The 23,352-nt window shown below is 36.9% G+C and overlaps 3 protein-coding genes across 8 annotated transcripts; all 3 read left to right on the top strand.

The window, feature by feature from the left end:
* Positions 1–373: 373 nt before the first annotated feature.
* Positions 374–10,220, top strand: LOC121599408 (exostosin-1). Of its 5 annotated transcripts, none has more exons than XM_041927194.1 (11): positions 374–425; positions 1,992–3,127; positions 4,066–4,218; positions 4,351–4,425; positions 4,500–4,626; positions 4,715–4,834; positions 5,018–5,272; positions 5,342–5,629; positions 5,703–5,947; positions 6,635–6,706; positions 6,781–10,220. In XM_041927194.1, exons 2-11 carry the CDS (start codon positions 2,256–2,258, stop codon positions 6,887–6,889), a joined length of 2,316 nt encoding a protein of 771 aa, XP_041783128.1. In that variant the 5' UTR covers positions 374–425; positions 1,992–2,255; the 3' UTR covers positions 6,890–10,220. The 5 variants fall into 5 exon arrangements, with proteins under 5 accessions (XP_041783128.1, XP_041783125.1, XP_041783129.1 ...); XM_041927191.1 differs by having other exon boundaries at positions 384–819; XM_041927195.1 differs by lacking the exon at positions 374–425 and adding an exon at positions 846–950.
* A 3,250-nt stretch (positions 10,221–13,470) lies between these two features.
* LOC121599588 (putative eggshell protein) lies at positions 13,471–14,505 on the top strand. The gene has a single exon (XM_041927478.1). The coding sequence runs from the start codon at positions 13,680–13,682 to the stop codon at positions 14,388–14,390; it is 711 nt and encodes a 236-aa protein (XP_041783412.1). The 5' UTR covers positions 13,471–13,679; the 3' UTR covers positions 14,391–14,505.
* Positions 14,506–15,187: 682 nt separating this feature from the next.
* LOC121599740 (3-hydroxykynurenine transaminase) lies at positions 15,188–19,160 on the top strand. Of its 2 annotated transcripts, none has more exons than XM_041927788.1 (5): positions 15,188–15,398; positions 17,476–18,151; positions 18,252–18,347; positions 18,421–18,669; positions 18,738–19,160. In XM_041927788.1, the coding sequence occupies exons 2-5, from the start codon at positions 17,484–17,486 to the stop codon at positions 18,913–18,915; spliced, it is 1,191 nt and encodes a 396-aa protein (XP_041783722.1). In that variant the 5' UTR covers positions 15,188–15,398; positions 17,476–17,483; the 3' UTR covers positions 18,916–19,160. The 2 variants fall into 2 exon arrangements, with proteins under 2 accessions (XP_041783722.1, XP_041783724.1); XM_041927790.1 differs by lacking the exon at positions 15,188–15,398 and adding an exon at positions 15,854–16,027.
* The last annotated feature ends 4,192 nt before the right edge of the window (positions 19,161–23,352 follow it).

Below are 23,352 nucleotides of genomic sequence, written 5' to 3'. Positions count from 1 at the left end.
AAACTATCTGCTTTTTTACATAACAATTCTCAACCATGGTAATCAGGCAAACGCGACAAGAGTTCACTTTCTCAATACATACAACTTGGTTGACAAGTAGTTTTGACAAAGTTAAAAATTTTTTCAAACATTTTTCACCTTCGTGGCCAGGCGCCAATAAGCGTTTTAAAAATTGGTAGCAATACAAATAAATCGGTATTTCTGGTCATTCTGTCGCCTTTCTTTGAATCTGCTAAATAAGAGGTATCGCGTATCGCGGGAATTGCCTGTATTGTTATGATTTTCTGTGTGCAATGAAACAGCATTTCGATTGATTGTGAGAGCACAGCCTAAGTAATTTGAGGCAACGTCAAACAATGTTTTTTTTTAAATGTCATACACACTGTCAAAACGTTCTACGCGAAGCGATTTAGTTTTCTCAACGGGTTCGTCATCATTGCCTGAAAATTATCACGTTTATAGATTAATGCTTAAACTAGCCTTCAATAACATTGGCGCATTTCGAAACATGTTAGAGAATTTTAAAAAATAAAGTGTATTCTAAAGCTCTATTGACCTTACATCAACGTCGTATCACTGTTGCTGGTGCTGTGCTCGCACCGCCATTCATGATGTGCTATTGAGCGAAAATCAAACAAATTGTGCGTTAACCCCGAAAACAATTATAGTTCACATCACACAGTGCCACGCATCTGGTCCAATGGCATTCGACAAAAACGGCACCGGCCAAGCTGTAGCAAGTGCAATTCTTTAGTGTAAACAACATGTTTTTGTTTAACGTGGAGCCTCCCCATGGTACATAGGGCTCCGTTGGCAATAGTAAGTGAGAAAATCAATACCTACGCCTTGCAAACACGAGTGGATACAAATGTGAAAAAAGGAATGCGAGTGAATGGTGGAAATCGTCCAAACATTTTCAAAAGTGCATTCGGTTCCTAGGGCGGAAGTAGGTGTGGAAAAATCGATCTCCTAGAGCATGTTTGCGCTGGCAGTGTGTCTTCGCGGTGGCAGTTGCTAAATAGACGAAATCTCTATGAGCGACTGTGCATTTAGTTTGTTTTATGCAATCTGCAAAATTCGTTTGCTGATTTCTTCAAGACGCGAGTTGCGAGGATTAGGTTACACACCGATAATAATTTGTAAAACAGCTAATTTAGGTGTAGTGCTAACCATTCCCCTACAAATGTTGTTTTAGGTGGCTCATTAACACATTTCAGAAGTTAATGAATAGTTCATATTTGTTGTTCTATTGCTATTGCTAAAGGTCATGTGTTTTTTTGGCCCAGCAGGCCGATTGGAAATACATGCTGAAATTTTGAGTGTTGTTTTAGTCATGAATCTAAATCAAGCAGTATATTTTCCCAAATTATTATACTTTTCTTTTGGCATATAAACTTAAGTATAATAGTTCTTTCTTGCTAAATTCCGTAATCTAAGAAATAGAACATTTGTCAGTTTGTTGTTCCAAATATAGTCCCAAAGCAAAAATAGATGAATAGAAGGAAAACAATTTTTTGTTTTTGTTTTTTTGTTTTTATAGAGACTTTGAGGTCTAGCTCATTCGTCTCTTAGGGAAAACAATGCCAATCTATGTTTCTACCAAATATATTTGCACTCATTTATGTATTTCCGACATTTCCAGTCAATGTTTAACAGTTTACTGATTTTATTAATTAGCGCTTGAACTCTTATTGTTGCAGTGATTAATGCAACGATATGGAGAATATATGCTAACCCATCTATGTAAAATGTGGTCATAGGAACAAGAATCGAACATATGCGAACTGAGGCGCGAATCACCAGCGCCCGTACCAGCGAGTGCACTTTCTATTATACTTATCTATTATCTATTATTATTAAAAATATGTCGCCTGCCTTCGATGGGGTTTTTGCTTGAAATAAACAAAAACTTCCATTTTAATATATGTTAACCATTATTCTTATTATTACTGATCTAATATGCTCTTCTTCATTTTATATCTTTATTTTAGGCTCATCTTGTGCGCATCAAACGTGTTGGTAGAATCTCGATAACAATCTACCAGCATCTGCAGTAGAAATTTTCTTCCATTCCAAACATGTTGTCAGTCGGATACGAACAGCGAAAGAAGAACGACCGTATGAATGATAGAATATCCGTTGATGTTAGTCGAAGTAGCAAACACCACAATCGTTAGCCGCATTGGGCATTCGGCCTGCCGAAATAGCCTTCGACTGTTGGCATCAAGCGTCATCAGTGGCTGCGAACGCGCAAAATGCAGGCAAAAAAACGCTACATTCTAGTGATAATCTGTTGCGCTTTCCTAGGGTACTGCTACCTGGGAGGCTATCGGCTGAAAGGATTGCAAGCGCTGTTTCGGATACGTGTGCTTAAAAATCCGGACAATCTACCATGCTATCACCAGCTGCACTACCAATACGCCGAAAGTACGGATTCATCAAATCAAGCGCAAGCATTACCAGACGATGATCTATTTACCGCTCCCACATACGAATCCCGATTCCGTGATGTAGCCCCTCAGCCGTCTTTCCAACGAGGTGGTGTTATACGGCGTGTGACTGATGAAGGAGGTGCGATGTTTAAATCCTGTCGCATGGAAACTTGCTTCGATTTTAGCAAATGTAACGATAAGAACTTTTACGTTTACGTGTACCCACCGGAGCCATTGAATTCGCTTGGTGCACCGCCGCCAATTAGTCAAAACTATCAAAAAATCATATCGGCCATTCAAGAAAGCCGCTACTATACGACTGATCCCGAGCAGGCCTGTCTGTTCGTGCTCGGCATTGATACACTTGATCGCGACTCGCTCAGTGAGGATTTTGTGCGTAACGTGCCGTCTCGCCTGCAACGGCTACCACACTGGAATAATGGGCGTAATCATATCATCTTTAACCTTTATTCGGGCACGTGGCCAGACTACAACGAGAATGGGCTCGGATTCGATCCGGGACAGGCAATCCTAGCTAAAGCCAGCATGAGCATCCAATCACTGCGACCCGGCTTTGACGTTAGTATTCCTCTTTTTCACAAGCAATTCCCGTTGCGTGGCGGCAATACAGGTTTCGTAATCAGTAACAACTTCCCAGCCAACAAGAAGTATCTACTTGCCTTCAAAGGTAAAAGGTAGGTATTCGGTAGTGATAGCTTACAATAGTCATGCCACGTACTCATCGTTAGTGTGTTTATCGTAACCTTGAAGTTATGGCCGTATTTGCTTCCAAGTTATTTGAAAACAATTCGTGTCAAGCTGCCTGGAATACTAATCAGAAAATAAATTTCCTAATTATGGCTGTTCACACTACTCCGGTATTATGTTGATGCATCGATTGCTGGTCAAAATTTCAGCAACGAGCCAATTAAAGCATCAAGCTAGATTCCATCGATTTCGCATTTGAATAAGAACGAGCGTTATTTCGCTGCTTTTGCATCGAACAATAATTGAGACGAACGGAGAGAATTTTTACATCGATCAGTCATTAGTTTAAAATTACTTTCAGTCAAATTATTTATAGAGATGATTTGGACTTTAAACTTAATTTAGGAAAATGATGTCCTTAGCCTTAGTCGATGTCATGATTTAAATATCATTCCAATAGCTACAAAGTCGTACGGGCTCGATCATCAACATTTATAATGCGTTTTCAGTTTATGGTTTTTGAAGGCTTGGCCTATTCAGAATGCTCAAACCTTATCTAATATATCATAATATATCATATATCATAATATAATATATCATGATACAAAACGCGATCGTGTGGCCAGATGACAACACTTGTCAAAGTTTATATATATATATTGTAGAATGCATATGGTGTTTGTTTTTGAACGGAGATTGTTATTTAACTGTTAATTAAACCAATTTTTCTACGATCAATACTAAGCCATGTAAGCAATGCAGCCTTACCGCCACCACTTAATAATAATATTAAAACTACGATACTCTCCAAACTAAGCCAAACAGGATTTTTTCCTTTATTATATTAGGTACAACTCGTTTGTTCTTGTTTGATCGATTTTCAAAATATCTTAAACCTAATACTTTCAATATTGTATTGTTATAGGTACGTCCATGGTATTGGTTCTGAAACACGAAACTCGTTGTTTCACTTACATAACGCCCGAGATTTTGTATTAGTGACAACTTGCAAGCATGGGAAAAGTTGGCGAGATTTGCAGGATGCTCGATGTGACGAGGATAATCGAGAATACGATAGGTGTGTAATTTGAATTGTATAGTAGACAGTCTAGTGGACTGCACCAAAACAACGTATAATGCTCGTTCTTTATCTAGACAATGCGTTAATATGTACTTATGTATACAACATTGCTAAATAACTTGTTCACAGGTATGACTACGAAACATTATTACAGAATTCAACATTCTGCCTTGTGCCCAGAGGTCGTCGTTTAGGATCATTTAGGTAAATAAGCAAATGGCTCGAGTGTTTAGACAGTTTTTTTTAATTACCAATTGTACAACATTTACCTCTTATAGGTTTCTGGAAGTGCTTCAGGCGGGTTGCATACCAGTGTTGCTTTCAAATTCATGGGTGTTACCGTTTCAGTCAAAAATTGACTGGAAGCAAGCTGCTATTTGGGCAGATGAAAGACTGTTGCTGCAAGTGAGTAATGGAGGGTGGTTTACTTTTTTACATTTATAGTCTAAATTGTAAATCCTTGTTCTTTTTTCTTTGTATAAATCCATCGAAGGTTCCAGATATCGTACGTTCCATCTCTACAAGCCGTATTCTAGCTTTACGTCAGCAGACACAAGTGCTTTGGGAGCGTTATTTTAGTTCTATTGAAAAAATAATTTTTACAACATTTGAGGTTAGTATGAATTGAGATGTTTAATTTGACATATTATCCGTAGCAGCTATTCCAATTCTATTTCAATTATTTATCATTCAGCCGAATGAGAAGTCGATAATACTCGTTTGGACATTCAAAATTATTCTTCAAACAAAATCGATGAACATTTGATAATCAAAAATGTGTAATATTCGTTTTTAGATTATCCGTGAGAGACTGCCAGACTATCCTCATCGGAATGGACTGACTTGGAATACATCCCCAGGGGCACTATTGACTATTCCGACCTTTTCCGATACTCATCGCCGATTTCCGTTTCTGCTAGACAAACTTGGTCACACACCCGGACTGAACTATACCGCCGTAATATTTGTACAGATCGGTACGCAGCTTACACCAAACTCAGCTTTATACAAGCTAGTCAAAAGTATTACCAAAAGCCAATACATAGATAAGGTTAGTAGGAGAGAAAAGTTAATAGCTACACGAGAATGAAACAATGTAACTTCCTCATTTTCATTATAGATTTTAATTCTGTGGGCAACTGATAGATCTGTCCCGCCGAAGAAACGTTGGCCATCTACAGGTCACATTCCACTGCACATCATATCGGGCAGCACGAGCGAAGACCGGCCAAGCATATCCCAAAGATTCTACCCCCACGATCAAATCGAGACTGACGCCGTTTTGTCACTGGATGAAGATGCTATATTAAACACCGACGAGCTGGATTTTGCTTATCAGGTGTGGCGTGATTTTCCAGATCGCATCGTCGGCTATCCGGCGCGGGCACATTTTTGGGATGATTCCAAGGCAAGATGAAATTTATTTATGCAGCTTAGATGAAACCTGTTCTATCTAATGATTCATTTTACTTCTTAAACAGAACGCATGGGGTTATACGTCCAAATGGACAAACTATTATTCGATCGTTTTAACTGGCGCCGCATTTTATCATCGTTACTATAATTATCTATACACTAACTGGTTGTCGTACCTGTTGTTAAAGACGGTACAACAATCGTCCAACTGTGAAGACATTCTCATGAATCTTCTTGTATCGCATGTCACTCGTAAACCTCCCATTAAGGTGACGCAGCGAAAAGGCTACAAAGATCGGGAGAGTGGAAGGTGAGTGAGGCCAATAACCTATCAACTTTTGTAATTAGTAAGAAATAATAATACAACAATGTTATTCCATAATTTGAATTATGCAGATTTTAAATCCAGTGCGTTTAACTTTGTAGTTTGTTGATTTAGTTATCTTAATTATTATTTATTGGTATATTTTTGTGTTTGTATAATAAATCAATAGGCTGATTGTTTGATAAATCTGCCATATTGATGATTGATTTGATGAAGGTGAACATATGACTAACAAATTTGACATTATTTCCTTACTTTAATTTTAAACGACTTTTTGTGCTTTGAGGGAATTATATTTTTGGTAGTTGAAAAGATATGTCAAACTGCATGTCCTGGCGTGCAAGTGTGTTTTCGGGAAAGGGGACCGTGGATCTTGCATTGCGTCCTATACATGAATAAGGGTATCGTCAACGTTTTCAAACATCATGCTGGAGTCTTGGCATTGCTTATTATTGATACTGGAAAGATTCCTACGATTTTGGGATAAAGTGAGAATCCGTGTAACTCGCAAAAACTCGCAAAAATCGGCCACTCTCAAAAAGCATGTCTTCTCATTTCGCAACGCCGATTCGCCGAGGTGGAAATTTTCATTACATTTCCAGCTCTAATTCTCTAATGCAAACACTACTAAAGTTACCAAAATACTTAAATCAACCATGTACTTCGTTGTAGATCTCCTTGGAATGATCCTGATCATTTTATACAGCGTCAGAGTTGTCTAAATACTTTTGCCGCAGTTTTTGGGTAAGTATATTATTGTTTGCTGCTAGTAAGTGTTTCTCCATCAACTAACGTCACAAATGTTATTCTCTGTCCAGTTATATGCCTTTACTTAGGTCGAACCTGCGACTAGATCCTGTTTTGTATCGAGATTCGGTATCAAATTTGAGGAAAAAATACCGACAGATTGAGCTAGTCGGTAGCTAGCGATTTTTGTATATTTATTAAATTAGGTTACATGTCATATTCAAATAACATCGAACATCATTTACATACAACCTTCATTAAATTAAATCCTCGTACAACAAGGATTTAACTGTCGTGTTGTTCAAATAGTTTGTTTTTAACTAACCCTCTGAAAGGGTTTAATGGTTTAGTTTTCAGTGCTTCGCATCAAAAGCTAAGTAAACTGGCTAAGTAATATTATTTGAAATACAGTAAGAACAATGTGAGCATAAGTGATCATCAATCAAAAAAATAAAAAATAAAACACAGGATAACAATAATTACTTGCGATATTACATCGCAACGTTTGATTTTAATTTGTTGAACTAGTCGAAAGTAGATACTAAAATGCACAACATGTTCTTCATGTCTTACATATATTTTTAAAGAAAAAATAAAAATATAGAAAAAAAATAAAGCGATGTGTCGATTAACGCAGCATGTAAAAACCATGAAAATACACAGCAGCAATTGTTGGCATTACATAGTAGCAAATAATTACTAAGCAAATAAGTTAACTTGTCAAGGATGGTGAGCGGCTGAATATATAAGCGAATAAGTAGAAAAGTGTATAGAAATTTGTTGAATGTAATAATCGAAAATACGCGCATGTTTAGAAAAATGAGCTTTAGGCATGTTTGAGCCAGTTGCTGCTAATGCGCGGAATAGTTTCGGAAAGGCAGAATGTTGCTTCCATCACGAATAGATTATCTTTTTTTACCATAAGAATAGGCCAATGATGCAGCCGCACGGCATTTAAGTTAGATGTATTTTAACTACACACCAACGATGCCATTTGTGTATATACCCCGAAATATAGTAGTTAGTGAAGCTGACAGTTCTTAAAAGTTTGATTTTGTATGTACATTGTTTGTTTGCATGTTATTTAATATGCATGTTCATTAACACTCAAAACATAAAAAGGATGCTAATTAAATGTATTTCACACATGCACTGTGGCCATAATAATGGGAAGAAAGGTGTTTTGTGATTCATCTGAAATAGTTGTACTATATTGTTTTGCTCGTTACAGTTGTATGAACTAACTAACCTAAAAACCGATTACATAAACTGTGGCAGCTTAAAAAAGTAATTTTGCTCGTTTTACTGATGTGACATTTTTTTTAATTTGAGTTAAAAGCGGCACGATAAATTTATTTAAAAATATTTTGAAATGAAATTTTGCATCGAAACAAGCAAAACTCAATAATTCAAAATGTGTAATCGCTTCTATACGTGCGGTAGCACATTAGCGATTAGCATGTTACATCAATTGTATGATTAAATCATCACACTGAAATAGAATGCGTGTATTCAGTAAAATAGGAGAATAGTTTGTTATATCATATCCAGCAAATGGTCCAAAACAGACAAGCAAAGGGAAACAAATCAATTAAATCTACGATCATAACACTAAACTTCTAGAAAGTTCTATGAATAATAGAAAACCACGAAGCCATATCTAGGAATGCCATTTACGAAGCCAGTAAAGAAAATTCAGCAATACTAGGATTTTAAAGATAAAACAAATACAACAGGAAAGTGTGATGATGAACATTTATTTGTTAGAACACATTTTTGCTTTCATTATTTGATCGAACACATTTTTTGGCATTGAAATGTGTACTATTATTATTTGTTAGTTTGTTAAACAGTGAACGCTACAAATATCAATTATCTCAATTATCTGGCTATAACCTGTCCAACCGTCGTGGAAAAAGTAAAACAAAACAACAACAAATTAAATTGTTTCTTTCACTAAGTTCTCTTTGAATTCAAACTAATGTTGCTGAAATAAACGTTTTAAATATAATTTATTTTTCACTATAAGAGTAATAAAATGGAATTTAGTAAATCCTATGAAAAGGGATATGGCAATTACTCTATTAAAGATGTTCGACAATTGTTTCTATGTTCTGGTTAATATTTTGATCATTTGTTAAAACATTCAATATCAATTAAACTTAACTAACTTACCGATCTACCTCATGGCTCATCATTATGCTCCCATATAGTGCTGATGCACGTGACCAACGATCGTTTCACTATCATTTTCCTATGTCTAGTTTACTTATCCTTAAATATTATCTTTCGTAATAACATACAATTACACCGATTCATTTTTTTTTTTTTTTCATTTTGCAACATGGCAGGTTTAATGGAGAAGACTTAACCGATTGTACATAAAACAACAAACTATTAAAGCTAATGAATTCATTTGCTCTATATGTATAATTCTTATTGTCCAAATTTACTTAATCAAAGGTCGATCGGTCGTATTCTAACAACAGGAAATCATGCTCAGCAAGTTAATTAACCAGAACTGATAAAACCAACAGGTTTTTTCCGTTCATAATATTTCACTCCTTATCAGTTCATTGGAGGATCCTATTTTTTCTTGTGTTGTCCATTGTACGGTTCTTTCATTAAAAGTTCTATTTTAAGGGTGTCGTCATCCTAATCATCGAGCTATACTACATTAGCAACAAAACAAGACAAAATTGTACAATGTGTCGAACAGTAAAAGCAACAATTGTCAATGAACAAGACTGGACCCTTGTAAAACAAACGAACACAAATTCTTTTAAATATCGATTTCGCTGTGTGTCTCATATGTTAGATATTTTAACAAAAATAATATTGATGCAGTCACCAAACATTTGGTATTGTTTGATAACGCATACGGGCTCTATCTATATTTGACAGGAAACGGTTAAACATCTATACGAGTAATTTGTACTGAACACGCCGAACCACAAATATGGTACAGCGTCAATAATCAATATTAATCAACGACATAATCTACAAGAGATTTCTTCATCTTCCGACTAAAGACGGGACACCGATAAAAAATGTCACTGGTTTGTGCTATCAGCGGTTTTTTCCTTTACAAATACAAATGTGGCACGTTTTAAATGGAAGCTCTCTTGCCATCGTCATAATGAGCATCATACCATCATAACCAAAACCCAAAAGTCAATGTGGTGATAGTAATTTTTTATAGCTAGATCGATGATGATCTTGCCAGCCATCAGTAGTCAACAGTATATAAAGATTTGAATGAGTGAAATCTTCTATTTTCTTATAGCGACAATGACGACGCGTGTGCCTTTTTGTTTGTAAATTCTGGTTCTAGCCACCGAAAGTAGTACGAAGACACAAAAAGAAAGTGGTAGGTTGCATTTTTTATGGTCAACGATGCTGAACCTGGTCGAATGGGAAGGTTCTTATAGTGACACGCGTCAGTCTAGCTAGCCGAGCGCTTCAATTTAGTTTGTCGGCGTTCTAATCAGTTGGTTTAAGACACCAACAAGAAAAAATATCATATCATGCGAGACAAGCAACAGTACGTAGCAAAAAATAAAATAAATGGCATCGTAAGGTACATAATACTCTCTGCTATTGAACCACACAACGCTTTTAAGCAACAGAAAATCAAAAACAATCGTCACTCGTGTAAATTTACATCCCATGCAAGCAAAGTCTCCATCCCGACAAATTCAAAAGTAAACAAACAAGAAGCGGTGGGTGACATGTGTTTGTTTCGATTGTGACATAGTTTGAACAAGCGCGAACAAGAAAAGTGATAGGATATGCAAAATAGATAAAAGGAATTGAAGATAAAATAACAATTCCAATTATTTGTACATTGTTGACGTACGAAAAAAAAAACAAAATGAAAACAAAAATAAATACATTATTGATTTCTAACTATGTTTTAGCTTCATCCTCATCCCGAATGTAAAAAAAATCCGAAAAAATCATTAAGCAATCCATCATTATAGTGAGTCATTAAGCAATCCATCTAGAAAAATAATATCCCTATTTCATATTTCACGTTTCTACCTTTGCACTTGATACACTTGAACGTTTGTTTTTTCCAAAGAAATCTTGTGCAAGCTTTTGTATGGATAGATAGCGAAGCTGTACCGAAATCTTTACTCAATCAATTGAGCACAGCACTAGCCACAAGATCTATGTTCATTTGCGATCTGGCAGTTCACTCGTTGAGCTAGCCGTAACTGGGCCTATAGGGGTTTTTTTTTTTTTTTTTTGCTTAATTTTGTGTTACTGAGCGATCACAATGAAAACAATCGTTACTATGCTTGGTGTAGCGTGAAATCTAATCAAACCAAATCAACCACCAAAGTTTGGTAAAACCGACTGCCGGCAAGCGTAAGCATGGTTTGATGATGAAAGTAGCTTTGCTTAGTTTTTTTATTAGATTACTGAAATCAACATCTATAACATCAAGCCAATGGCTATTATATGGATTCAAAAATGTCCGAAAACCGAGAACATCAGAAAATGGTAATAATCTATAATACCATTGTATTTTACGGCTTATAACATTAATTTGTTTTTCCCAAAGTTTGATAAAACTCATCTAATAGAAATAAAACTAAACCAAACATACCTTTTTTTTAATTTACTATAGTTCTACATACTTCTTCTTCTTTTGGCTCAACAACCGTTGTCGGTCAAGGCCTGCCTATACTACTTGTGGGGTTGGCTTTCAGTGACTTTTTGGATTACCCCCCATAGCAGGATAATCAAAAATCCTACGTATGGCGGCACGGTCTATTTGGGGAAAGAACCCAAGACGGGCATGTTGTTAAATCGTACGAGATTACGACTGAACCATGAGACCGGCTTTAGTTGTACATACACTGTGTTCCAAAATTAAAGCCTTTTGGTAAAATATTCAAATTAGGGAAAGGTAAAGGTATTCTCCAAATTAGAATGTAAAATTAAGTTTTAAAAAGTAACAGAGCAATAGTTAATATTATAACTTCATTACTAATTAGGTTCCACTAATTCTCATATATTATTCTCAGTTGTATGTGTGAATTTCGCAAATTTAAATCAATAGTTGAATATTTGGAAGTCAGCACATCGGTATTTTTTTCGAATTTTTCGTAATGTATACTTTATTTTACAAACATAGCAAAATAATATGCTTTTCTTGTTAAAAAAATCAATTATTGTAGTCTACGAAAGTTCAATTAGAGTTGAGCTGCTACCTACGTGTTGATTAATATATTTTAATTCGTTATTAATTTTTACTACATGCATTTAAAACAACTTATAACATGGAAAATCATTCATTAAACCTTTGTTAAAACATACTGCTCCCATGGCAAGCTTTACTGTAAAATTGGGTAATACATACAAAATGTGATGTTTTCACCGTAAACAAAGTGGGGAATCGCAAGGAAATGCATTTAATTTATTATTTTAATATGTTTTATAGTCCAAATAGTTGTGGAATTGAATATTCTTTCTTTTGGTGTACGATGAGCCATATTCTGATAAATATTTAATGAAACATAGCACAAAAAACCCCCAAAATTTCACGTTCAATTTCACTGGTGCTGTAACACAGGCTATAGAGCGGACTAAGCGGGCAGTTAAAGCCCTGAGCTCAACGGACAGCTTAGTTTAAGAGTAGTTTTTGAGAAAAGGATAAATCTTAAAACTAATTAATTGAAGGCAACAGTGCAGATTACACAAAGTATGATGATTAAATGCTTATAAATTTAGTAACATACAAACGATTTTAAATTAACCGCAGAATAAGGGTATAGAAAAAAATATTTTATTTTGGTTTTATGATTCTAAAAAAAATGATTTATTTATGCAGTTTATTATAGGCATCCCTCCCAACCACATTATTTGAAATTAAATAGTACACACAATAAATACTATAATCAGTTAATCTTAAAATCTTGTAGATAACTCGAAAAATCTACTAAAATATTAAACAACATGTAACAACATTATTAAAACCTGCAATTCAAATAATTTTTGAATTTTGCTCATCATCGGCCATTAATAATACTAGATATGACTTCTGGAGTTGCTCAATTGTTTGGCAAATTCAACCGAAATCGTGTAATTTTTTTAGCAGTTAAAGCAGTTTATGGATGCCATAATTCGATTATATACTGTACTACATGTCTTCTATTTAAAAAAAATAATGATAAGTAAATATATTTAACGTCTATTGTCAGAGTTTTCAATTGGCAGCCTAAAATAATGTTTTTAAGTTATTTGGGCGTTTGCATCAAAGTTTAAATAAAGGTTTAAAAAAACGGTGTGTTTTATTTGCTATTACAGATATTACGGTACAAACCGAATTTTTAAAAATTTAACTGTTGATCAAGCTACGTATACGATGGACGTGTTAGGCCGAATACGTTATGTGTGATTTATAAATCAGTTACAACAGGATATTTTCCACGCTGTTGCTATTTTTAATTGTATTTAAAAAGTAGCAATAACAAAATATAAGAATCGATAGGTATCAACTACGTTAGTAGTTTATCACATTTATACGATGCCAAAACTTCGTATTTCTACTGTCTCACTACATTCCTTTCTTTAAAACTCGCCAACATCAAGACTGTACATGCAACAAATCGAAGTTCGTATCAAATGAAGCGAATAATCAAGTGTAAAACGCTTGGAGTAGGAGTATAGGTCGAAACTATGTTACCTTTCGCTTGGCGTTCGATATAAATATGCGTACATTTGTGCAAAGTGTCATACAAACCGTAGCTTTGAACCAGTGCTGTATGTACGCTTTTATAGCGTATGCCAGACGCATAGTAAAACGGTGTTAGTGCTCACGCATATATCCTGTGTGTGTTAGAAATTGTAATAGGACGCCAGCCATAACAGCCATTGATCGTGTGGCTCGTAAAGCCACATCCACGAGATCGCGTACGTGCAGACGTGTTTTATGTGCCAGTGGAAATAATTGTAGAAAATGAGGAAAGTGTTCTTATTAAGCCTGCTTGCTCTGGCACTGCTTGTAACGGTGGTTAACGGCGATGGAAAGAAGAAGGAAAGCTCTTTTGAGGAAAGTGGTGGCAGCGAGCACGGTGCCGATCATCACTCGAAAAAAGGCGACAAAGGTGATAAGGGTTACGAAAAGAAGCACGGATTAGAAAAGTCGGAAAAGGGCAGCAAAGGCAAGGAAGATCACGAATCGCACTACGGCGAAGAAGGTGGCCATAAGAAGGAAAGCCACGACGAGGGTGATCACTACAAGAAGCACCATGAGGAAAAGAAGGGCTCTAAACACGGTAAAAAGGGGCACAAGAAGGGCCATAAGAAGGGCTCTAAGACGACTGGATATCATCACAAATCACACAAAGATGACTATCATAAGGAGCACAAGTTCTACGATGATCATCACAAGGAAGGCCATCATAAGAAGTTTGGCGATTTCAACGAGTTCCACAAGAAGAACGGAGGCGAACACAAAAAGGGGGGGCATCACGAGTCGGCCCACAAGGAGGACAAATATGCCAAAAAGGGCCACACGGATAAGGGACACTTCGATGATGAGCACAAAGGCTGGAAACACAAGCACGGGCACGAGTCACACTTTTCGCACAAGGATGATTTTGGCAAAAAGGGCGGAAAATCTGGCGGCAGCGAGCATGGGTACAAGAAGGGCGATAAAGGCCACTAGGGCTTTCACGTTGGTCAGTCGATAGCGTAATTAAATCAGATGTGATTAATGCATGGTATTATGAAGCTTTAGACAAAAATGGGAATAAATTTTTACTGAATAAGGTTTTCAAACCTGCTTTATATATATTCTCTATTGTGTCATCGTGTTTCTCGTAATTATGTTATTCAATGCTTTTTATTGTCTTTCGTTGCTCGAATCCAATGTCCCTTTATCTGATAAAGCTTTGATACATCCGACACGTATCGCTTGCAAGATCATTCGGGAATCTCTGATAGTGTTGTCAAAATGCATGTGGAAATTGTACTGTCAATAAATCCCCCCTGGGAAGCGCCAAACCTAAAGATTATTTGATCGAAAATTTCGCAATACAATCAGCGAGTTCGTCCAACTCACAGAAACAGTCGCACACACCGATTTACGCACGGAGATTGAGCCAAACTAAGCGTTCATATCACTGCCACTCGACTGCTACACTACCAGTATCATAGCTGCGGAGAGATCTTTACTCGATAGTGATACACTTCATCGCAAACAGCACGTTTTTGCTATTTTTGATAATCAATAATATGCCACTGCGTTCAGCACGACGATATCGTTGATGTGTCGTCGAGTGCCTCAGCCGTGGGAACGTGAAAATACGATGAGACAGAAAAAAGCAACAACAAAAATATCACCAAAATAGGGGAAAAAATGACATCCTGCTAATCTCCTGTCGCGATCAGCCGGTCGCATCAACCTAAGAACGCAATAAATAGGATAGCAGGGGTTTGAATCTGCCACTTGTTATTTAAAACCACTGTAACTGATAATCAAGTCACAGTATTTGCTAGATGCCTACCCTGTTACGGTAGCGGTACCTGCTTGCCGAAGTGTTGTCAGCTTGGTGTCCTAGAGTGAGGGTATAACTAACGCTGCCCTAAAGTTAGAAAAAGGGGAATAACGTAAACGAAATACCCCAGTGACATTGTGCGAATTGTCTCATATTGTAATAACTTACTGAAAGCGGTTAGTGTTATTGCTGTTTTAATAACAACAATTTTTCAATTATTTTCGATAGTAAAAGGTTAATATTTGTTTTCTTTCCCGTTTCGTGTTTGGTGTTTGAAATGCAAGTAAAATTTCCATAGGTCAAATTCATGCGTTCCTAAACAGTGGTAGACAAAAGAGCTTAGCTCCAACGTAAAGCGTAGACAGCACGCTGCGAAAAAATGTCTACAGTCGCATACCAATACACCAGCATGTTGGGGTTTAGAAAATGAAACATTAAAAAAAAAACAGGAAAGCAGATACTACTTTCATTAAGACAGCTTTTTTGTCTGGACCGTATGCTGATAATAGATGACAGTTTCATTTTTGGCCTGCTCCCGCGTGGCTGTCCGCTATAGGCTCTAGCTAGGTGGGCAACGACATAAGCTGGTGATATATATAAAAAAAGGATTCTTTCCCATCATGATTATTAAGCTCATCCCAGGGACGGGAGACCGCTCGGTACGATCGATCCATCATTTTCATTCCAATCGTCGAACGAGTCAGTTCAGTTCAGTCTTTCGCTAGATTTTTTTCCGCTAGCATTCCAAAATCCATAATAACTGAGGAGAAGCAGTGTTTAGCCACAAACGGCAAATTAATTAGTGGTAATTATTAGTTTACGTATTTACCCATAAAAATGTGTAAGCTTTTATCATCCTGTTAAATGCATTATGGTGGTGAAAATAGTGAAAATAGTTAGCAGTTCTTCATACATTGTTAATTTATGCCGTGCTAGTAGTGTGTTGTGATAGGGCAAGCAACATATTTGAATATTAATCTTGAATGTTATTTGATTTGGTTGAGTAGAACATATTTTTAATAAGCTTCAGAGACACGTGAACGTCCCAACAAATACACAACCCAAAGGCTCAAACATTGTGCACAATCGCTCAGGATAATCTGGGGAGTTTTTTTTTTTTTTTTTTTTTTTTTGTTGTTGTGGTGCATATGCGACAGTAGGGCCTTACCTTAGGCAAACATCTAGTGTTTGCAAAACCCTAGCATTTATTGCAAATATCAGCATGTGCATGTGTGAAGTGTGCCATACTGCAGACAAATATGTGAAGTATTATAGCCACTGAAAGGCAAAATTTCCACTCAAAAAACCCCAACGTACTAGTAGCACTTCTATGGTAATCCGCTTCAAGTGGTGTCACTCGAATATGTGTTTTGTCTGTAGTTTGAAATTTCCCCCGAGTAGGATGAACCGTGATTGGTTTGCTTGCACACAAATAATTAACAGAAAACCGAGCAAAGCAACATACAATTTGCATTTTGATTTTGCCAGATAATTTGCCTTTTACATTACGTTTTACATTAATGATACAGGTTGTAGTGATTTCACTGTGCGAATTCAGCCCAAGCTGCATACATTTTTCGTTTTGGTATTACATGATTTAGGTAGAGTTTGTTTAAAGATAATTTGCAAAATATGAAGAGAGGAGAAGCAGTGTGTCGGTATTATGCAAATTATACATCAATTGTGCTTACAATTCCGGTTTTCAGTTCAGTGTTGTTTAAAATATGTCATACTCCATTTTTTTTTATTGTTCATGAAATCGATGTTGTTCACATAATAAGCAATACGCTTACTATGGCTCTGGACTAACATACCCTAAAATTTAAAGGAAACATCCGCACTAATTAAACCGATTTTTGTACGCAGTGCAGAGATTCTTTTGATTAACGAGAAAATATCATGGCCAATCAATTTGGAAGGATTTTAATTGGCGATAGTATTGCTTCGCATATTGTCTTGCTGGTTAAATGGCACGGGCAAACGTTAACATCATCGTTCGGTGTGTATTCGGATCCTTCCGTGACAATGAATACATCATTATACTTGGACTCTATCACTGATAGTAAAAGAAATCCTACAATTTTGAACAACCTTTTTTTAATTAGAGATAGTCTCGATGCAATCTGAAAAAGAGATTGCCCTTAGTGTTTTATGTATTTCAATGTAATTAGGTACAGCATCGGCAACTTTATCAAAAGCTGTCGGTTTCAATAACATTTGTTTTTCTACGTTATCACTTACATAATGTTGCAGCTGATACAATGAAGTTCACGCCGCCCCCTGCATCGCTACGCAATCCTTTAATCATTCCGGAAAAGATAATGATGGGCCCTGGACCGTCCAACTGCTCAAAGCGGGTGCTGACTGCCATGACTAACACCGTGCTGAGCAACTTCCACGCTGAATTGTTCCGAACGATGGACGAGGTCAAGGATGGCTTGCGGTACATTTTTCAGACAGAAAACCGGGCAACTATGTGCGTAAGCGGTTCCGCACACGCGGGAATGGAAGCTATGCTGAGCAATCTGCTTGAAGAGGGCGATCGAGTGCTGATCGCGGTTAACGGAATTTGGGCAGAACGTGCCGTCGAAATGTCTGAGCGTTACGGTGCCGATGTTCGAACGATTGAGGGCCCTCCGGACCGTCCGTTCAGTTTGGATACATTGGCCAGAGCCATCGAACTGCATCAACCCAAGTGTCTGTTCCTGACGCACGGTGACTCATCAAGTGGTCTGCTGCAGCCGCTGGAAGGTGTAGGCAAGATTTGTCACCAGCACGACTGTTTGCTCATCGTTGATGCCGTGGCTTCGCTGTGCGGTGTGCCGTTTTATATGGATAAATGGGAGATAGATGCCGTCTATACTGGAGCGCAAAAGGTGCTAGGTGCGCCTCCTGGTATCACTCCCATTTCTATAAGCCCGAAAGCATTGTTAGTATTACAACCTATATTATCATGTTTCATGTCATGTCAACCTATATTATGTACGATCATGTTCGTCAACATTCAACACAATTGTTTTTACCCTTAGGGATGTGATTCGAAATCGTCGTACAAAATCGAAAGTATTTTACTGGGATTTACTGCTGCTCGGCAATTATTGGGGCTGTTATGATGAACCAAAACGGTGAGAATTAACAATTCCGCTTGAAGCTTCAAAAGGTCCCTCATAACGTTTCCCAAATCATATCACTCTACAGCTATCACCATACTGTCGCATCGAACTTAATATTTGCTCTGCGGGAAGCATTGGCTCAAATTGCGGAAGAAGGACTGGAAAATCAGATCAAACGCCGCATCGAATGTGCTCAAATCTTGTACGAAGGGCTTGGTAAGATGGGACTCGATATTTTCGTTAAAGACCCCAGACATCGCCTGCCCACCGTAACTGGTATTATGATTCCGAAAGGTGTTGACTGGTGGAAAGTTTCACAATACGCCATGAACAAGTAAGTAAAAATGCACAGAGACATTGCAATCAGTGATCATCTTTTTCTGTTTTACCGTTTCTTTGTAGTTTTTCGTTAGAAGTACAAGGAGGACTTGGACCTACGTTTGGAAAAGCATGGCGTGTGGGTATTATGGGCGAATGTTCAACAGTACAAAAAATACAATTCTATCTATATGGCTTTAAGGAATCACTCAAAGCCACACATCCCGACTATATTTTTGAGGAAAGTAATGGATTTCACTAGCTGAAACTTGAACAATGCATCAATGTATTATTGCCGCTTTGAGCCCTGCCAGACTTAGCATATGCATGCTAAAAGTAGGGCTTACAAGAACATACATAGATTCTACTAATTGCGCTAGAATTGCAAAACGGATCATCTCAATTTGCTTGTCGAAGCTATCATGAACGGTAACATGCCCAATAACCAGACAGTTTTGTAAGTAAGATTACTTTTTGAAGAATAAATTATTTTGTTACAGAAATGAATGAATACCATGATTTTTTTTTTATTTCAAGCATGAAACCCTCCCCCGTATGAAATCCAAACAAATTTTTTTATCTCCAAACTGAGGTAGTTAATGACATTTTATGGCACGCCATAGTCGTCTTAGTCTGTGTTAAGCTTTACTACTATACCATAAGATCCGATCATTCATCGGTTAGTTTTGTTTTAATGTTTTTCTAATTTAAAATGAAACCTACACTACAGCTCAGATTTATAAACATGTTGTAGCAAAATCTGTACAATCGTAAACACACAAAAAACTAAGAATTAAAACAAGACTTTTTTATACACCTTTTGAATTTGCAAATGCATCCAAAAATGATACTGCAATAAGCACCACAGAAAAACTGAAAGCTACAATGCTTTACTGGTTCGCTCACAAGATGCCGCCAACTTTTACTCATGTTTATATTGCTGCCCTTATCTTGCATTATATTTCACGAGTCTCCTACCTATCATAGCTTAAGTTTAACTTTACAAGCCTTCTAAGTTTACAAGCAAAATTAATTAAAATGGTTGTGTGGTCAATGGGGCCCTTTCCATTTGAAGCTCGTAGGCTGAAATTTCAGCCTGTCAGCTGTTTGCATTGTATAACAGTTTTCGAGCAGCTATCTGGGGGAGTATAATATACAGGTGGGCTTATCCCAAGGTGTATGAATTTAGAAGACTGATTTTTATCGCTTCTGCTTCTGAATGCAGATTTTAAGAGTGTTTTGTGTATTCGTCAAGCCTCCAGAAAGCTCGTGGGAGCAAAAGTTTTCACTCGTTCTGTCAAAAAGTGATATTCAAATTTGATTATAAAAAAATGATATGAGACCACCTGGACTACATACACTTTGATTCCAGATTCGATCACCTAATTTCTTTAATGCACCTTGGGATAAATGTAAATAACACCGTGTTTTCGAGCAGGAACTCGAATCTAATTCTAGCTTTGAGGCTAAAATTTTCTAGACTGAAAATCGCAGGTTAGTTTTTTGTGTGGTTTTGTATGGATTGTTTACATGATTTCAGCCTCCAACTGTCAAACTCCATACAAAAAACTAACTAGAATCGTGAAGGCCCCCAATATCGGATTAAGCGGTAACACAAATGTAGGCCTTGCTGATGTATACTAGCGGAGCGGATGTTTATATGATCGATTCAAAACAAGAGAAGGATCACAAGAAGCGCATTCAAATATGTGAGTGGGATGTGGGCTCATTTTCTAGGAGCCCCATTCAGACCGCTTAGTTTGTGTACAATGTTTAGTGCTTAAAATCACCTCTGCGAGTGGTCATATACACGGTTGTCAATACCATCAACCAATACCAATACCATCACTAAAGCATTTCAAACATAGAAAAAGACAGTAATGCCATCTGTTGCGAGATTTGGTAGTCTGGAAAGCTTTCAAAGTTTCGAATGCATTCACATTTCCTCTTAATCGCTGGTGTTTATTTGGGGATTATGAGTTCTTCTTCTTCTTCTACTTGCCGTAATGTCCTACGAGGATATGCCGGCCTATACAGGTTTTTGATAGTCAATCCACGCTACGGGAGGACGGTCCATTATTTGAACCCACGACGGGCATGTTGTTAACTCAAGCGTTACCATACAATAGTAAAGGGACAAGGTGAAGGCTATCATAGCGAGGAAAGCTCCACTGGCTGGCTATCCCACCAACAGGTGACGCCACCAGGTTTTTGTTGTTGCTATTTCTTAAATTGCTTTAGTCCAGCGATCGGCAAAGCGCGGCTCTTTGATATCGATAGTTCATATATTTCATTGAACTTTCATACATTTTTGCTCTTGGTTTAACATTTTTAACATCTTCACATGAAACTGTACGAACATTATTGTAGAAAGTGGCTCTTTCGGTAGTAACGTTTGCCGACCACTGCTCTAGTCCTGAAACCTTCATTTCAACCACCTACGCGGGTATGTTTTGGTTTGGGTTTTGGGTATGTTTGCTCATTCTTTCAAAAGTTCAAAATTTCCAGAATGCTTAGAAAAACATGATTTTAAGTAGTGGTAAAATATTCATAATTTTTTTTAAATGTACTTTAAAAAATAAAATCAACTTTTACCACTTACTTCTATAACTACCTACCCAGGTAGGTAATACATACAATAAATTATATTGGTTTCGGTTTAGTAATAATATACATATAGTCATTTATATGTATATAACCTATATTTAAATAATATATACTTAAATAACCTATTAAACAAGTTTTATAGCTTCAAATATTCTTCTAAATTCATATAGATTTAATTGATTTCCCCTACAGTCAGAACGACATGGCGGTCAATTAGTGTCAGTTGAACTATTTACTGTGCATCAAATTTACGTAACTAAAAGCCATACATCATAAATTTATAACGTAAGAAGAGGTATTGTTACTATAGCTACAAAAAATAAGTTAAATAATATTTTTTTACTAATTTAAATACAAATTTCCTTATAAAATGTATTAGAGAGGGGAAGTTTAACTTTTCTTACGTAACGCAAAATAAAATGTTTGAATTTTTTTATGAGTAACCAACAAGTAATGAACAAGGATTCTTTTTCGTGACTTAACAATCTTCGCGGTTATACCGGTCTTAAAAAGATCTCACTACTTTGTATGTACTACGCAGCCGAATAGTTCGTCATTTGATCCGTCGAATTTGGCTACCACGGATGGAAAAAACTTAATGCTGGAAATAGACGAACCGAGATCGTCGCGGTACCGCAAAAATCGTGTATGACTTGAGTTGTCAATTCTTTTATAAAATTTGACAGACAGGCGAGATAATCGCGGTTCGTGTATTTAACCATCCGAGGTATCGTGACGATTGAATGTGCTAAGATGATTTTTTAAAAACAATTTGCGAATCAAATTATTTATTTCCATAGTTTATGCCAAATCAAATACAAAACTCGTTTCTCGACACGAGTTTTCACACAAATCCACCAGAAAAAGTAAAAATAATCGGTTCGCGCTACCGCGAAAATCTCAGCAATATCGATGTTGGGTATCTCTGCGAAACAGCAGGCGCGATTGGAGGCGCTGAAGATTTGACAGCTCAACTGTTCTATAACTGTTATAAACAAGGCGCGAATTTCGCGATACCGCAACGATCTCGGTTCGTCTATTTCCAGCCTAACACAGGATCGTCGCAGTAACGTGGCATTCCGTTACTGTGACGACCACAGTGTGCGTGCCACTCGATTGTACAGGCAGGCATTTGATGATAGTCGCATGCGATTCGCAAGTGACAACACGCGATTGGAAGCAAATGGCACGAGCAAGGTCCTTGAAAGAGAACAGGTCGAAGCGCTTAGAGTAAATTGACAGAAAGCCATGGGAAAATTTTGACAGTTAAAGTGAACATTGTTTATGTTTAGCGATGGACGTTGCTATGGAGTGAATGAGAGTTTTGTTAACTCTTAACTTAGCATTTCACATTAAATTCCTTGTTGGAACGGATATTCCCAAGCTCCCGACCACGCTGGTTTTCGCTGGTCTTTTCGGGGATAATTCGTTAACGAATTATCCCCGAAAAGACCAACGAAATACAGATCATTTTCGGGGATAGTGAACACACGTGAAAGATGAACCCATGCAAAAAAGAGCTAAAAATAGAAATGAACATTCGGATTCACTCCCTCCACTCATGATCATGCTTCATCCTTGATGCTACCAACCACATCGCTAGTTCTACTTCGAATCACTTTGCCAGTTGCGCCACCATATTATTATTCATTATCGTGCTATTTACTGGTTTGTTTGTATGAAGGGGTACTGATACTAAAAGAATTAAAAGAAATAAATAAAACAATAAAAATAACAGATTAACTATTAAACACGCATTTCTAACAATGAGTAAATGGGTTTGAAGTTATTGGAGCTGGATGTTTTAAAAATTAAATAAAACTTTAAATCATAAAAAAAAACAAAAAAATGGAATTGAACTCAGGTCGACCATGGTACAAACATTACACCATTAACATTTGACCATAACTAGTTCATGAACATGAATTGTTATCTATCACTTTTAAACCCTTCAAATATAGTACAATGAACAAAGAGATGTGTAAAAGTTCATCGATGCGTGTGAGAGAGTAGGGCTGATGAATAGAAAGAGATGGCATGAGTTTGTGTTCATTATCCCCGAAAAATTTCGCTTGGGTTGTTGTTGGGACGG

The sequence above is a fragment of the Anopheles merus genome, chromosome 3L, assembly GCF_017562075.2.
Source record: "Anopheles merus strain MAF chromosome 3L, AmerM5.1, whole genome shotgun sequence".
In the NCBI taxonomy this organism is placed as follows: Eukaryota; Metazoa; Arthropoda; class Insecta; order Diptera; family Culicidae; genus Anopheles; species Anopheles merus.
This window is presented reverse-complemented; position numbering and strand designations above follow the sequence as displayed.